The sequence below is a fragment of the Seriola dumerili genome, unplaced genomic scaffold (assembly GCF_002260705.1).
Source record: "Seriola dumerili isolate Sdu_G_001 unplaced genomic scaffold, Sdu_1.0 BDQW01002134.1, whole genome shotgun sequence".
In the NCBI taxonomy this organism is placed as follows: Eukaryota; Metazoa; Chordata; class Actinopteri; order Carangiformes; family Carangidae; genus Seriola; species Seriola dumerili.
This window is the reverse complement of record NW_019176389.1, coordinates 60199-78470: the sequence shown is the minus strand read 5'-3', so window position 1 is coordinate 78470 and position 18272 is coordinate 60199. Positions and strand designations below refer to the sequence as shown.

Genomic DNA, 18272 nt, shown 5'->3' with positions numbered 1-18272 from the left:
ACCTTGTTCTAATTTTTTTTCTCTTTTTGCCCTAATGTGCAATTTTTATTTTCATATAGCAGTATTAAAAAATAATAGAACACAATATAATATAATACCATATAATGTAATATAATATAATGCATATTCTGGTATTTTATGTTAAAGAACATAAAATACCATAAAATGTTCTCTGTGATCAAAAAGCCATATCTGTCTGTAATACTAACAATCCCTTTGTTTATCATATTTTTCTACATTGTTTAAATATAAATAAATAATTGCACACTACGCTAATATAACATAACACAATATAATACATATTCTGGTATTTTGTTTTCTTAAAGAAATTTAAACTTTATATTCTCTGTGATCAAAAAGCCTTTAAAAAGCTTATCTGTCTGTAACACTAACAATCCCTTTAAGTTGTTTATATTTTTTCTACATTGTTTAAATATAAATAAATACTTGCACACTACACACTTCAGTACTAAACTCACTTTTAGTCCTCTTCACTGATAAATAAACACTACAGTTGGAGTATGACCATACTGCAACTCTATAAATATACACAATGATAATGCCAGATGGCATGCTGCACATACAGCTACGTTAACATTTCTTAGTTCTCAGTTTTGAATGTGAAAGTGGGCGGTGAACATTACCGAATAAACAGAGGGATGATATAATGTCAGAGAATGTACTGACTTCATATCAGATCAATAACCAACTTTAATTAAAGCCAATTCTTCTTCAGATGCTTGAGGTCATTTACATCACAACACTGGCAATCACATTTTCTTATGATCAGAGAAAAACACAAAAACATTCACTTCAGAATTTTATCTTTATTAATTTACCATTTATCTCATAAATGTCACAATATTTTTAAATCTCGCAAGCTACAAAACTGCAGGCATCATCATTGAATCTTTTACTTTTACAAAAATCACGCTTAATGCTGAAACAGGAGTGTGAGGGGAACCATCACTATGAAATAACATCTGCTCATATTCCATTTCTATTTACACAACGCCTTCATGAACATTTGGTTTGTCGGTTTACAGTAGCACTGTTCAAACTGAACCAGTGAACATTTTACTTCACAGTATAAGCAGCTGTTAAATGCGCTGACAGAAGAAAGATGATGATTGAATTATTCAATATTTTTGAAGATCCTGGTGAATTCTGTCAGGAACAAAACCCTGTATGTAATCAAGTAATAATGGACATGGTGATATTTTTGAAATGTCACATGAAGATGGATGATTGATTCAAACACAACTCCTTGGTAACTATTATTTCTTAATAATTTCATTAGGCATCTTTGGCAGTAAATCTGATACACTGATCAGGAGTGTTTAAGCATCAGTAAGATGAGCTCAGTGAGGGCAGGAAACAATTTTTTGTGATGATTCTCAAAGTGTTGAGCAGTTGAATTTTATCAACAGCTAAACATATAAAGAGTCATTTATGTGCAAAACGTCGTTAAAGTTGGGCTGCTGCATGTTCACCTCCTGTCAAAGCCCAGCAGCAACCGACAGCCACAATCCAGTACCTGTGCTTTTCATTCATCGACTGGTCTGTGAAGCCATTAATCAGTTTAATAAAGACTGCAGAGGGGTCTCTATATCATGACTCTGGGCAGCATACAGCATGTTACTCCCTCCCTCTCTCTCTGTTTGTTTACATATATATATATATACCTGTATATAATGATTATTATTTATGTACACATCCCTATACAAAGTGCAGCTATACAGCAAATCATTTACACACTGATCCAAACCTAGTGACTTTTTTAGTACATATGGATTTACCTCAGGAACTGTATTAATCCAAAAGGTTTTTACTTGTGCGACAGCAGATTGAAGAAGTGACGGGTTTAACTCTGCATGAGGAGGAGAACTAAACACAGAGGAGCAGAATTACTCCCACATAAAACACAGCAGAAAATATCCCTAAGCTCAAAAAAAATATATAACCACAATGTTTCAGTGGCGCACACTACATCATGGCGAGACTCTGGTTTAGAACGATCTTCAATCTAGATCTTCCTACCAACTGAACATATGTGTCTCAATAATGAATATCACAAGTTGTATGTCAGTCACCACAGACATGTACGCTGAACGAGGACGATGTTTTGCAGAGGAAACACGACGCATAGCGAAAGCACACCTAAAAGCTACTTCTCTAACTCTACAAAGTGCTAGTGTACAGGCAACTGGACACTAGGATTGTGCGTTAGTTTGTGTAAGAAGACCTCACGCCTTCCCGAGCTGTGGAGGACCAAACCTCAACCTGATTACAACAAAACGAAACATTCAGCTCAAAGACAAACACAGTCTGCCATCTCCCATTACAGCTACACCAGGCAATTTCACACACTGGCAGCTGCAGTAACTGAGAAACTGGGAGTTTAACACAGAGAAACCACAACAACATAATGAGCCGGATGACCGAGTGACCTGGGAAGCTCATTTCACTGGGATGTAGATCTACTCTACAAGTGTGGAGGTTTCTCTGGTCACAGCGTGATTGCAGCTGTGTAGAAGTATAAGGAGTTTTCATTAAACTGTTGCTGCTTTTTTCCAACGGGCTTCACTAGAATTCACATTAAAATCTTGCCCAGTGCAGCTTTACTGTCCGTCAACACAAAGCTGAAGACAGCCTATCAAACCAAACATCAGGTTGTGGTCTGGACCGCATGGGCCGGCCTGGTGGATACAAAGAGAGGCAGCAGGAGCAAAGAGGGACAGACAGTTGAAACACAGACCGATGTTAACCTCAAGAACAAAGTCATGCATCTCTTTCACACGCACGCACACACACACACGCACACACACACACGCACACATACACACAACAAACCACAAATGGAAAGAAAAAAAAAAAAATGGCCAGGCTTGTGCAAACACAACAGCACTCTGTGTTCTGGTTTGTTGTCCCAAGTCAGAGGGAGAGAGAGAGACAACCACACAGAAACCTTTTCACACAATGGGGTGTTATATCATGCAAAAAGACAGAAAACAAGCAAGTGAGCATAAGAAGAACAGCAGGGGTGGAGGTGGGGGGGTGGGGGGTGAAAATGCAACAATAGCAGCATGAAAACTCAATATCTCAGACCGAATGAGAGCAGGGTGAGCTGCCATTGATGGGATTTCACTGGTGCTGCTTACAGTAAGTTTGTTTGTTCACAGTGAGGCTCTAATCAACAATGACTGAGACCAGAAAGCAGAAAACCCTGAAGTTCTGAACTTCAGGTGACACATCTGGAGAGAATCAGGGGAAAGAAAAATTCATACATTCGTGTGAGTTGAACAACTCAGTCAGCTTATTGAGCTGTTTGGATGGAACGACATTAAAGAGGAGGTATAATGGAGAACAACAACTGTCTGGTCCTGGGGTGGATTTTGCAGTTAAAGATATAAAACCTTTTTAAACAATATTCTGTATGAAACAGGTTTGCGTACTGCTAGATACAGTACAGCTGATGCTTCGAACGAGCCTCTTTCTGCAGAGGCGAGTTTGGAACGACGTTCGGTGAAATCAAACGACTATCAGAGAGATACAGCAGTGATGCCGATGTGTCACAAAGGTAGGAAAGCACCACCCTGTTCGGTGGACACAGATGAGACGGTCAGCTGAGTGCTACATGAACAAATAAGCTGCTAATACGAACGACACAGTGTAACAGACACACACACTGCTGAGCTTCGTTATGTGCGCTTGTTTGAGTGCATTTGTGCAAGTCTGCCTGTCGACCGGGAGTGCTGTCACAGTAATCCTGTCAGTTTGTACATGCTCGTGAGAGAGTGAGTGTGTATGTGTGTGTGTGTGTGCGCTTTTCATCTGTACATCGACCTTGTGTGTGTGTGTGTGTGTGTGTGTGTGCGTTTGTGTTCTTTCTTTAACTGAGCATGGTTGCAGCTGTTCCTCTCGTCTCTCCCTCTTTGCGAAGCCCCTCTCTAGGCCCATGTTCCTCCCCTTCTTAACCCACGCCAAGGCCCCTCACTGGCCCCTACAGGCCCCCGCCTTCCTCCTCGCCACCATCTACTGCAGCTCCTTCATCCTGTTGAGGGCGGAGCCAGCCTTGAACCACTCGATCTGTGTCTCATTGAAGGTGTGGTTCAGAGAGATGGGCTTCTGGCTGCCGTCGCTGTGTTTGATCACTGCTGTCAGCGGCTGGAGAGACACGCAGGAGCAAACATGAATCATGTGTCAATCATTCATCCGGTTTTTCTTTAGCATAATGTTAGGAGAGGCTGGGCTGTCCTTTGGATCAATCAATTATTTATTTATTCATTTTTAATTGAGATGTTTTATTATAGGCACTTGTATTTACATATTTCTATTTTCTGGTCCACAAACTATACCCAACAAATAAATCATCATGTTTTATGAAAAGTCAACATACAACATTAACGCATCAATCGTTATAATCCAAAGATAGAACTCAGTGTTTTTCATGAACGATATCAGAAACTGTCAGACCAGTTATTTCCTTTTTCTAACGTCTCATTATTTAGTTCTTGTGATTTAGTAATTGGTTTATTGATATTATATCTTGTGTTGTGTATGTGTCTCCCCCAGGCTTCATGTTCTGTTCTCATGTTCATGCTTTGATCATTGTTTTGTAAAACAGAATAAAAAACAATAGTGTAATAAAATAAATAATTATGACATGAGAACTTTTACTTTTGTTACTTTAAGAAAATTTTGATGCTGATAGTTTTTGCTTTTACTTTACTCAGTGTGTCATTAGTGCAGAATGTTGCTCACCTTGCCGGGGGCGAGGGATTTCAGGCCAGTGATTGAAATCGTGTCGTCTGGGCGGATTTTGTCGTAGTCCTGGGGGTCGGCAAAAGTCAGAGGCAGCAGCCCCTGCTTCTTCAGGTTCGTCTCTGTGAGGAAGAAACGATGGAAGAATAAGGGATTCATACTGTATTTCCATCAGGTAACCAGAGAACGGTTCTCTGTCTGACAGGAGAGTATCTGTTTCACATTAATACAAGACCATGGTGAATCATGAGTGTCTCAATCTTATTGATTAGCAGCTGTTCTCATGATGAATCAGTTCACACTAAATCCATGTTGTTGGAAATCTTTCCCGCCCAAAGACCAAGTGATGTTGAAGCTATATTGTTTGTGTTTTCTGTCAGTTCTGAGGAAATCTTCTCACACAAATCAAATCAAAGAAACTTTCCTCTGAACAGAAAGACTTTCATCTACTCGTTTACCTGCATCCAGCCTCCCATATGCAAAAAAACTGGCACTAATGGACTGTAATTACAACTTGGAGACTCTCTTAGACATCGTTAGTCTGGCAGACTGTAAACATGCCAGACTCAATTATTATCAGTTTTCCCTGGAAGCCAGTTACAACTATTAAGATACAGTTTCCCTGTTGCCTCTAACTTTCATAAAGAAACAGTTTGAGTATAAACATACCTCGGATGGATGCTTGTTTTTTCTGAAACTTACCGTGGATTCTGGCAAAGCTCTTGACGATGATGGCGCGTCCTCCCAGGTGTCGTGGCTCCAGGGCAGCATGCTCTCTGCTGGACCCTTCTCCATAGTTCTCATCTCCAACCACCACCCAGTTCACTCCTTTGGCCTGGATTATCAAGACAACAAAGATCAAGGAAGAATTTAAACTGCCGTCAGGAGAAGACAGAGTCGACTAATAAAGGCAACAACAAGGCAATTCAAAGTGCTGTGCATAAGACAAAGACAAATAAACAGGAAATTGAGGAACTGGTTGAAGTGAAAATGCAACACAAAAAATAATTCTCTTTTAGTCCCTGAATCACCCGGGGAATGTACAACAATTAATTAATCAACACGATTCCCTGTCAAACTCACCTTGTAGTGGCGGGCCACATCTGGCACACCTCCGTACTCTCCTGTCAGCTGGTTCTTAACCTTGTTGACGGCGTCGTTCTCGATGTTGACGGCGCCGATCAGCAGATTGTTGGAGATGTTGTCCAGATGGCCGCGGAATTTGAGCCAGGGGCCGGCGGCACTGATGTGGTCAGTGGTGCACTTTCCCTTCACCTACAGCAGCAGAAGATGCAGAAGTTTTCAAATTCTCTTCCCTGTCTCTCAGCCAGGAGTCTAAACTTTACAACTGAAGACATAAATCTTTAATGAAACTGGCCACATATATATATATAGTTTCATTAAAAATAAGTTAATTTATTCAATTAAACAGCTGGGCGCTGCAGTTCTTAGCAAACATTAGTTGAAAAAGTAAAGAGCATTTATTAGGGACTATTTTCAGCTGCAAATTAATCCACATTTGGTGCACTGAGTATTTTCAGGAGCAGGACTGTGTATGTGTGTATGTGACTGGTGCAATTTTCCTTCTTTTGTAAAGCAGGGTGACCAGATATTCCCGGATAGTCCCCAGTTGGAGCTGTCCCCAAAAATGCCCCCATTTTTAACACTTGTAATTCAAAACAGACGTCTAGCGTTGAGCTTGTTTTGTCCAACAGAGGGGGCTGGCTGCTAGCTATAGCATCTTCAGAAGTAAAGCTACAACCATCAAAATGGAGTTATCCAATTAGATTTTTCTTTTTTAGTTGTTGTCTTTAGGCAACAAAAGGTTAGCTGGCTCAATCATTGGTTAGGAGTTCATAACCGAGCAGTAAACTAACAAAAACAACTTCAACTTCAAACAAACTTCATGACTGCTTCAAAGGTAGGGAGTCGTAATTTCATCAGTCAGCCTTCACAATTATTTATTACAAACAACAGTTACTGTGGTCAAAATACACGACTTCCCCCCTTTACTCATGGGTAAAAAACGTTGGATATCTTAATGATATATTGACCACTGAACTGTTAATGTCCCCCGGCTTTCATCTCAGATTTCTTTAATCACAACTTTCCCTCCATGTCCTGCTCACCTTGATGAGGACCCTCATGTCTTCCAGGTCTTTTCCGTGCCACTTGTCAAAGGGCTCCAGCAGCTGCAGACGGTTGCTGGAGGGGCTCACGTCCACCTGAACAACATCAAGGAAGGGTGAGACATAAAGGTCCTTCCAGGTATATTAACAAGTGAAGACCAATACCAATACAGATTTTCTGTCTAAACGACTGTCACATTACACCTTTGTGTTTTCACAAGCCTCGATCATTCTGTTAGTTCACACGTACTGAAAGTCTGTTGTCGTTAGCGTTGTGCTGCTTTCTAGATGGTCAAGTGTTGATACTGTATTTTTAAAATAGAATCACCTTGACTGAGCTGCTCTCATTCGGGGGGTGCTGGTAGGTGTCCTGGCCCGGGTCGAAGTCTCTGGACGGGAGCTCGTCACCACTGGGGGGTTCCAGCTTGAACTTGTCTCCATTGGGAGCGGTCAGGTAGTCAGTCTCAGGGTTGAAGTTGAGGGTACCGGCCAGGGCCATGGCAGTGACTATCTACAATGAATTACACAACAATTATCCAACAGTAGCCGTGAAATGTACATTTAGATGCCGACCGTCAAGAGAACTGCACTGACACACAGTGAAGTGTGTTTATGAGCTTCTGTGATTCTGTGTATTGATGCCCATGTAATTATGAAGTGCTGGGCTTGTGTTTTGCTTCTTACTTCAGGAGAGGTGACAAAAGCGTGAGTCGCTGGGTTAGCATCATTCCTGGCAGTGAAGTTCCTGTTGAAGGATGTGACGATGGTATTCTTCTCTCCTTTTTTCACGTCCTTCCTGAAGAGAGAAAAAAAAAAACATGGGGCACGTTAGTGTGATACTTTTCATTTCAGCATTTGCAGCATGTGTTGTCAAACTGATGAAGATGTTTTCTGAATTTGTTGTTGATTTGCACGTGTTTTCTTAAGTTGCAGTAAGTGGAGCTCTCAGGGCAACTGTAAATTTCTGCTCTTCAGACTTCACTCTATACGTTTATACTGTGTGCACCTGTTTCTAATCGGCTCTAAAGCGTCGTTGTTAATTCCTTACTTCCTTAAACATTCATTATATCCAACAATATTAAAGCGTTGTCTTGGAACACAAATGTGCTAAACAGACCGAGATACTTTTATGTAAACGTGTCACTTTGGCCTCTGATTGATTTAAGAGCAAAGTTTATCATGTGTCCACAATGGGAATAGTTCTGATGAACAGTGTTCATCCCCTGGGGATCATGAATACTCTCAGTACTGGAAATCCAGTTTTCAAAAGTCCTTTTCATTACCAGTGTTGCTAAAGGATATTGATCTGTTGGTCCTGCTCACAACTGACAAACTACTGGGATCTAATATTCAAGTTCCTCTCAGAATCATTAAATCTGAATCTTCAACCCAAATGCTTTGAAGTGCATCTGTGGTGTTCAAAGAGCCAACATTAAATAATAAACATAAAAATGTAATTGCTTTCTCAACTCTTTTGGCATGTAGGAGAATCCTGATGGAGTTGAAATCCCCCCCGCTCCCCGAGCTCTTCTATGTGGCGGGGGGATCGGAAATCTTTTCTAAAATTAGAGAAAATAAAGTTCTTGCTCCGGGGGTCACCCTGAGAAATTCAAATCTACTTGGGGTCCGATTATATAATACTTTGATAAGCTGAAAACTCTCTATAGATTTGTAATTTTGTTTGTCTCTGGGTCTCAACTAAATGTCCTCTTTTTTAAAACATTTAAAACAAAATTAAAATTTCTTTCTTAACATATCCTCCTGTGGTGTATTACTCTTTGTATACTCCATATTTGAGGTACTGATACTGTGAAGTGTTTCTTTGGAGGCAGTGTGATTTGTTCGCTGTTTGGGGGAACTGATGGGGGAATTATCAAGGGGACAAAATGTATAAATACATAATTGTGTTACTGTGCCCTTTGTGTTCTTCAGAATAAACATAAAATGCCAAAAAAAAGGATATTGATCTGAAAGTGTTGCTAAATGTCAGTAATGTCAGAAATCATCATCTGGGGAACATTCAACAAGGTTTCATGGATATCTGGCCAGTGGTTGTCAAAATATTTTGCCCTGTGCCCAAGTGTTAGCAGACTGAGCAACTGTCATGACCTTGATGCTAGTGAGGCAAAATCAGCTTTAAGAAATGAGGTGTATACCTGTCCCACTGTCCGATGCAGGGTCCACAAGCATTGGCAAGTACAACTCCACCAACATCACTCAGGATCTTGGCCTGGAAGAGGGACAACATGATTTTAAAGAAATCATTTCCTGCATCCAGAGTCTCATGAAAAAAGAAAAAAAGAAACTGCCCAAATGCAAGAGGTCACTCTAAATTTAACTATGAGTTCATTTTGGTGAGATTCAAACTCACATATCCGTCCCTCTCGATAGTGGCGCGGATCTGTTCAGACCCAGGGGTGACTGTGAACTGGGCCTTGCACTTCAGACCTTTATCCAGAGCCTGTTTGGCCAGAGAGGCCGCTCTGCCCATGTCCTCGTAGCTGGAGTTGGTGCAGCTGCCGATCAGACCTGCAAGAGTCAAGTTCAACGTTTGTAAGAGGAGAAAGAGGAAAACCAACAGGAGGGAGGATACAGTTACAGTGGTCGACTGGAAGTACTCATGTATTTTTAATAACGCATCGTGTGTGTGAAACGTGAGGAAAATTGTTGAAGAGGAGAAAAGTGAAAAGACAAGCAAGACTGTAATTATACATCTTGATCATCATAATAAGACTCTGTCAGTGACTGGAATTCTACTGCATTCACTCAGTACTGTGAGAAGACCATCAGCTACATGACAGAGGTGTCATGTGACAGAGGTGTCATGTGATCTGAACATATCTGGTCAATAGCACAGCTAGTGCTATAACAAAGAAAGAAATATCACATTTCACTGGACAAAGCATTAAAAATATTAAGTCACAAATACATACCAACTTTAACCTCCAGGGGCCAGCCGCTCTTCTTAGCTATGGCCCCGATCTCGGACACAGGGTGGGCCAGGTCGGGGGTGAACGGTCCGTTGATGTGGGGCTTCAACTGTTAGAGGAGGGAAACAAGGCAGAGCGAAGGACGGTCTTAATTTGGTTAATGTGGGACATGTTTGTCTATGCTATAAATATTGTTTTCTAAATTTGGAAACTTTAAAAAGAGGAACACTCATAAGCGCTGATGCTGCCTCATGCACCATCACAGCCACATGATACAGAACGAGACAAAGCAAAAGTCGATGACTAAATGAGAAGCGGATGCTTTAGTTTTTAAAATCATCTCAAGGAAGCTTTTACTCAACTTAAGCAACATTTTGTAGGTCAGTGATACTTAATGATGTCTGTACATTTTTGCTTCAGTACCCTGGTGCTCGCTAATGAATAAGCAGGCTGCTGAAATACTTGTCTTAATCAAATGAACATATTTGTTTGACAGCAAGGTGCTCCAAAATCCAAACACGGGCTGACGCAACAATGACACAATAATAACACATAGCCTCACACCATGTATTATGGTGGTAGGACGTAGTGTATTCACATTGGAAAAGTGACAAAATAAAGTATAGTCAAATCAGACAGCACGCTGCTTTAGCAGTTAAATACAGTTCATTTTTTGAGTGTGCTGTTGATGCATGTTATTCTCCCACAATGCAAAGCACAAAGGAAGCTGCTCACAGCTGGAAAACATTAAACTCATTTGTGGGAGGTGGTGAAGCAGCTCAAGAAAAACATTGGAAAATTTGTAATGATTAGTATTCATTTATTTACCATATCTTTGGGAAATCTGATTGGCTTTGGATACTGTCACATATTTTATCACTTCCTGTTAGTAAAAAAATGTAAAATTTGTTTATTATTTGGTATGCTAACTGCCAAAACACTATACTATGACAATTAGCTTACAGCACATACTATAAAGTATTAGTATGAAGTATAGATTTGGGATGTGCCAATAATAAATGTTGTGCATTAGATGACGAATGTCAGGAAAAAAGAGTGGACTCACCTCGCTCAGGTTAATCTCAATGACCTGGTCGTATTCACAACCCTTATCTGGGACCAAGTCATCCTTGAACTGATCAGCCACAGAGGCAATCTCTGAGAGGGAATGAGGACAGAGACAAAGTTGAAGGTAAGACACACTGAATACAGACGAAGCAAACGGAGACAGACGGTAAGGGACTGACCTCCACGGCCGGTTTTCTCCATGTACGTCTTCATGCGGTGGTTGTAGGGGAAAACAGACGTAGTGGCTCCAATCTCAGCGCCCATGTTACAGATAGTCGCCATTCCTAAAAATCAAAGTGTCATGGGAACCACAGAGTAAATTACACTTCCCCAAAGTTAAAGAAATGTATTATTTCTTCAAGTCTTGTGATGCATCTCATCCTTACCAGTGCAGGAGATGGAGTCAACTCCAGGTCCATGATACTCCACGATGGCTCCAGTGCCGCCCTTCACAGTCAGGATGCCCGCCACCTTCAGGATGACGTCCTTGGGAGAGGTCCAGCCAGAGAGGGTGCCTGTCAGCCTCACTCCAATCACCTGAAGGAGGAAAAACACACCGGTTTACACAAAAGAAAGAACAAACAGATAACAGACATTTGTGGAGACATTTAGTGGTTGAAAACAGGGCAGACACATTCAAATCAATTTACAAGATATCAGACGATGCCAAGAACTCACTTTGGGACACTTGAGCTCCCAAGGGATTCCAGCCATGACATCCACAGCATCAGCTCCACCCACTCCAATGCAGATGGCACCCAGGCCACCGCCATTGGGAGTGTGGGAGTCTGTACCAATCAGCATCACTCCAGGATAGGCATAGTTCTCCAGGATGATCTGGTCAAAGAAAGAGACATTTCACAGTCAGTCACACATTTTCCTCCGCTGACTTTAAACATTTTTGACTGCTATTTAAGATGCGTCACATTTCTGGGAATGTCAGTTTTCTCAAAGCACTAGACAAGAGGTTATAGTCACTGCTCTGGCACCAATACTTTCAGGAAGGAACAAGCTGATTCAGTGCTGACAGTGTGCGATTATCAAGGAATGTTTGTGTAATTATTCTCTACACACTGTGAGGTGTTACTGAAGTCAGAGAAGCCATTAATAGCATCATTATAAATCAGTGATCTTTACCTGATGGATGATCCCTGAGCCTGGTTTCCAGAAGCCAACTCCGTATTTGGCCGCAGCAGTTGCAAGGAAGTTGTACACCTCCTGGTTGACCTCCTGTGTTAGGAGTATTTAGGGAGGAGTTAGGGCTTCTGTGGAGGTTATTGTCATGTAACTATAAAAGCACTTAATACTAAATCCTGTTATTCAACATGACCTCCAGGCATGTAAACAGACATTTTGATCAAACCTTCTGATTTTATCTATTGAACCCACAGAAAACTGTTCACAGCTGCTGCCTCCGCAACATGACTCCTCGCTGGATGAGAATAAAACGCTGCCCAAACAATGTTAAAATCCTCTAACAATTGCCTGAATTTACATATTTATACTGTTAGTTAAATATATACTGCAACGTGCAACTGCACTGTATAAACGCTACTCATAATAGAATTTGGCTCTTGTTTCACTCGTCGCGTTAACTGACAAAACCTCATAATAAAGAGAGGCAAAAGCCAGAGGAGAAACTGATGAAGCTGTAGAGTCTCTCCATAACTGCATCTTGCCAACACATTAATGGGATGTTATGAAGTCGGTATCAGATGCACACACATATCATTGATATGAACCAGCTGTAGACAACTTCTCAATTTTTAAACTTTCTGAATCTGTTAACATAGAAAAAACAGGTTCCTGCAACATTTTAATAATCAAAACCAACAGTTTTTAAGCTCCTAATAAATTAAGATTAAGACCGAACAATGCCGAATGATTTCTTTTACTCAGACTTTTGTTTTTGCCCTCTTGTAAACGATTTTTTAAATAGAGGCGGAGTAGAAAATTCAGATGTAAACACCTGCAGCAGCACATGTATTAAAGCACCAAACCATTCATTTTCCATGTTGGTAGAAATAACTATTACTTCCTATTACTGCTAAACATTTTCTAAATCCTACGACAGAATTTCAGATTCATTTTTAAGATAATCAGAGGGAAAATAACATGTTCTTAATGTTTAGTAGTGCAGACCTTTTAGCCCTCATCACTATGCACAATGACCTTTCCTTCATCTAATTATCTACCTGCGAACCATAGACTGTAGATTTATGCCAAACTACCAGGTTAGCGCCCCCTAGTGCGTCGATAGAACCACATCTTAAAAACAAACGTGTGTCTGTTAAAGCGACAACAGAGTGGAACAAGTGACATGAAAAAGGAGCACCATCATTATTATTGCCTTTGTTTTTTTCTACCAGTCTTAAACACACTATCTGCAAATTTAATACCTACAATAAACTTATGGTAAATATAAGACATTTTCAGACCTTATTTTCCTTTAGTTTAATTTCAGACTTTTTAATGACCCACAGGAACAGTGAATAAGCTTTCCAGATCATGTGACATAACTCTTGAGACTGTATCTAATCTGATTACAAAGCAAAACAGAGGCCAGTGGCAGAGCAGGCAGGCACATTAACATGTACCTTGTCAGATGAAAATAATAATAAAAAGGCATTTTCTTCTCCTGGCGATTTGCAACCAATGACTGTACCATAAAAATATATGCATCATAAATATAATACTGCTCACCTTAGCCCTCTGCAGGTCCTCAGCCCCCCCGATCTGAGCCTCGATCAGGTGATCACAGTGGATGGTGGAGGGGACAGCCACCCTGGGCAGACCGCTGCTGATGAACTGAAGCATTGCCATCTGAGCTGTAGCATCCTGCATAGCCACACGGCCCGGACGCAGGCGCAGATATGTACGCCCGCGGTCGATCTCCTGCCCGGCTGGATCGTCCAAGTGACCGTACACGATCTTCTCCGACAGAGTGAGAGGCCTGCTGAGCCTGGTGGGGTGGGTTGGATTTGTAGAATCAGATAAACCATATTTTCCCTTGAGAATGTTTGATTTTACTGAGAAATGGAATAAATAAATAAAATGTATCAATAAACTCTAACAAACTACTTCTGGTTACAAAGAATTAAGGAAAACCCTGAACACCAGAGGTAACTGTGGCTTATCAAGGCAGCAAATATTTAGGTCTGACTGTTCCTTTAATAGTCAGTGAGACAAAAGGCTTTTCCTGTTCCTGGATTACAGCATGTGGTCAACTAAGCAAGAGGGGAACACCAGGTCATCCAAACTTAGCTCCTGGGCCCTGCTGGCTCTGACAAGTCAACACTGTAAATGTCATGAGATTTACTGTGTAGCTGTAATAAACACCAGCCATTCCTCATGAGCCAAACTGTAATCAGCACGGACTCTGTGTATGTGTACTTCTGAGAAGGGCAACTGCTGCTGACCTCCTGCGCACAATGTCGATGTTGTCGTGCATCTTCTCATAGTTAATGCTGGAGCCGGGCTCAAAGCGGCTCATGGCCACCTTGGCTTTGGCGCTAAAGACTGCAGAGACATGAAAACGCTTCGCCCCGGTTCCAAGGGCCAGCTAGACCAGAGGAAGAAGAAAACAATTCAGAGAAAAACCCTTATAAACAAAGTTTTATTGTAGCGTTCAGGACCAACATATGCAGTTCTGAGTTAGATAATAACTATGGAGTGGAACGAGAGGCAATTAAATGACACATGACCGGGGACCAAAGCAGGTGGGTCTAGTTAAAACACTAGACACTGAGCAAGGGGCACAACAGAAAGACTAAAGATGACTCAACAAACAAAGCATACATTAATTAATCAGTAATTGCTAACACTGTTCTCCAATGACAACAGGCTTTCAAAAACCTGCTAGAACAATTCCAGACAGACAATTATCTCTTTATAGACATAAAAACCTTTCTCTGAATAACTTTAATCTACTTGAACTGTGAAATCTGCTGTTGTATTATGTAGAAGAATACATCATATACACAAAGATTACATTGATTATCTGGCAGAAACTCAATACTGGACTGAGTATTAGAAAATTTAATCAGGACACTGCTTCAGGCTTTTGAGGAATTTTTATTGGTTGATGTCTTTTGTCGCTGCCAGCAAAGTAAGCCATTACAGTGCTGGCTTTAAACCTTTCATGCCAGTGGATGATCCTGTGATATACACTAGAAGGGTAATCTTTAAACCAGCTACGACGAGTTGCTTAATATCTTCCTTTAGTGTTGATATTCAGTGGAAAGTCACTGTGCTCAAAGAAAAGTGGGTGAAAGTTTATACAGCTCATATTTCAGAGGTTAGCCTCCCCCACTGGACTATTACGGACAGTGTGATCCTCTGAGTGGATTCAACTGTCTCCTCAACTATGTATGAGCACTAGAGGTACACACACACACACAGTCTGTAAAATCAGTATTGGTTCCATTACAGCACCTTAATGTCGGTACTTGTCATCAGCAAATTAACTTTTTGATTCAGAGTCCATGAAAGATATATTTAATGGCATGCACTTTGTATACAAATGTTATGATATGCTGTTAAGGATAGTCTTCTGTGAGTAAATGATTATCCCTAAGTCACGTGTAATGTGTGTATTTCATCAACAGAAACAATTATTTTGGGATATCCATTGCTTTTGAAACCTTAAGATTAGTACTTCCTTAAGTTAAACCTAAATGAGGAGAATCTCTATCAAGTCGAACAAACTGTGCTCAGGTACAGGCTTAAACATTCAAACAGGTCTTGAAAGATGAGTCTTTAAAACTGCGATGTGGCAATACCATAACACACAACTTGGCAGAAGATTCAGTGTTTGAAACAGTAGCTTTGACAGTAACAAGTGGTCAATGAAGAACCTGTCAGAATATATAATTTGTAAATAGTATCATTTCCATGCAATGAATGCTATTTACCTCATATTGATCCAAACAATAAACTCAGCATTTAAAAAAAATGAGACTGAGGACGAAGATATACTTTGACTGAGACTGTCTTTTCTTCAGACAACTCAAGCGCAATAATTCTTGACCAGAAAGTTTTATTAGTGTCTGGCCACCATTTTGTCTTATTTTCAAATCTAGACTAATCTCCATTATTGTGTAAAATAACGTATATTCTTCTCCCTTATACAACATGATATTTGTTTATTAAAATAATAGCTATGTTAATGTTTATATGTGGGATGGTTTGTTTGTTGATATATATTATCAAATTTCAATTTAAAAAATTGAATAATAGAAAAAATATAAATAATAAATAATAGAAATGGGTGATAAAAAAAACACCTTCTGTAGACAGGTCCTTACAGAAAGCACGGTGCTTTTCAAAATAAACATTATCTGATATGATTTACTACCCAACACGGGACCGGAAACTGCCTCTGTGCATAATTCGGGAGTCGTTAAGAGAACTACGTAACCTTGCGATCACCTTGCAAACATCAGGACACTTAAGTGCGTTTACAGCCACTGTTCAGTTCTGATGTTGACTGAATTCAATACTGTTATTATCAATAACATGATTTTAAGTTGGTGGTCGTCAAGTCGGACGGGGTTTATAACCGTTACAACGCGTCGCATCCCGGTGTCAAACGGGGACACCGTGACCTGACAGTCAGCGGCTCGGCGCGTACTCTGCTCTGCGTTAACCTGCCGTCGGTCAACAAGAAGCGATGGCGGCTGTAGCACACGACGGGGCATATCTGTTGTCACATATGTACTCCATAGCAGGACAGTTAAATATTCTGTAAAGGTTATAAAAGAACGTTTTCTTACCCGCAGCCTAGAGACAGTCAAACAGTAAGGCGCCATTTTGTTCACTGACAAAGATGAGTGTCGCCCTGGTGTGACGTCACTGGCTTAAGTTGCCCGTTATTTTACACTATAAATTAATAAATGTTTTAATTTAAGTCTCTTTCTAGTAATTTATCTTCACCCCTGACATTTTTTTATCTATCTTTTTTATTTTCATATTGTTTTATTTCATTTAATATAGGCTACTACTATTGTATTTATGTTGTTATTATTTTCTTGTCATCAAAGTTTATGTAATTTGACCTCTATATGTTTTTGAATTGAGCTACTTTTCTGTTAATTTGTCCTGTTCCTTATGTGGAATTTTTTGAAATAAAGAAATTTAAATAAAAAAAAACACTATAAATTAAGAAAGGAAATTTTTATTATTATTATTGTTATTATTATTATTATTATTATTATTAAATTTCGACCGTTTCGACATAATTTCACGATTGTCACATATATTTTCTCTCGCGTATGAAGTAAGCAAAGATGGAAAGTGACTAATATTTTCTTGATTACAGTTTTTGTTTTGTACTCCTACTTCACTGTATTTCAGAGGAAAATATTGTACTTTCACTCCGAGTTTATTTGACAGTTAGCCTGCTTGTGAGTTAGCTTCATCTACACAAGATACATTAAATGTTGCTTACACAGAGACGCAGCAATGATAATAATCCAATAATGTAATAGTTTCATGGAAGTATTATCGGCTACATTTTACTGCTAATACTTTTGTACCTCTGCAGGACTTAGCATTTTTATGGTGTAGTATTGCTACTTCTCCTGGTGCTTTCATCCACTGGAACTACACTTTACACATAATACATAATATAAAATCACACATAATAGGATACATAATGAATCAGTACGTTTTTATTGCTTTCTGCAAAATGAAAAAATCTATTAACTTAAAAAAACATAAAGCAGTTTAGTAGCCCCAGCTCTATGAAGTTAACAAATGCCATGGGCATTTTCTATAGCCCCACTTTGTAGTATCTACCACGCATTTTAAACCCTTGTTAATTTTGAAAATATTCTAAAAGTCACAGAATAATCTTATAATCATATATCATTTAGTGATAAGAACGTCATTTCCCACAAGCCTCTGGTAAAAGTCCGGTTGCTTTGGTTGGCTGAGTGGACGCTGCAGCCCTATAATCTGTGGGTCCTCCCCCATCTCAGCCAATAGAGACTCTGTTGCTATCACTCCTTATATTTTTAGCAAATTGTTCTGCACCGTAGGAAACTACAAATATCCCACCGCCGAAAGAACTAGAGCCTGATGGGTACTTCGGTTTTATATGAGGACAAAAACGTTTTTTTGTGTAGTATCGGTGTCACTACTTTTCGTGGAAGACTATGAATCGAAATCGTGAGTGATGACATGTTTATTTTCCTTTTTTTTGTTATTTTTAAATGATTCTGCGGGGACGTATGAAAAAAAGATGTATCTATAAGGGTGACATTAATGATTTGCTAACAGGAGAACAGACATGATAAATACAGTTATAAGAATATTACAATAATAATAATAAAGCAGCATCCATTATAATGTGAAGAAAGTAGTGCCTGCCGTCACGGGG

The 18272-nt window shown here is 39.9% G+C and overlaps 1 protein-coding gene across 1 annotated transcript; it reads right to left on the bottom strand.

The window, feature by feature from the left end:
- Positions 1 to 812: 812 nt before the first annotated feature.
- LOC111239179 (aconitate hydratase, mitochondrial-like) lies at positions 813 to 16702 on the bottom strand. Its single transcript, XM_022768995.1, has 18 exons — positions 16666 to 16702; positions 14311 to 14453; positions 13595 to 13853; positions 12029 to 12121; positions 11570 to 11728; positions 11278 to 11428; positions 11071 to 11175; positions 10890 to 10981; positions 9827 to 9932; positions 9265 to 9422; positions 9050 to 9123; positions 7578 to 7689; positions 7222 to 7404; positions 6894 to 6989; positions 5848 to 6039; positions 5467 to 5599; positions 4765 to 4886; positions 813 to 4167 (listed from the first exon to the last, which is right to left on the bottom strand). The coding sequence occupies exons 1-18, from the start codon at positions 16699 to 16701 to the stop codon at positions 4036 to 4038; spliced, it is 2346 nt and encodes a 781-aa protein (XP_022624716.1). The 5' UTR covers position 16702; the 3' UTR covers positions 813 to 4035.
- Positions 16703 to 18272: the final 1570 nt, after the last annotated feature.

Bases quoted from the DNA above. Each gene is read 5' to 3' on its own strand.
- LOC111239179 (XM_022768995.1), bottom strand. From the start codon at position 16,701: ATGGCGCCTTACTGTTTGACTGTCTCTAGGCTGCGG. The intron at 14,454-16,665 runs GTAAGAAAACGT...CCTCTGGTCTAG, and splicing joins TGACTGTCTCTAGGCTGCGG to CTGGCCCTTGGAACCGGGGC. The intron at 9,423-9,826 runs GTATGTATTTGT...TGACTCTTGCAG, and splicing joins GCCCCTGGAGGTTAAAGTTG to GTCTGATCGGCAGCTGCACC.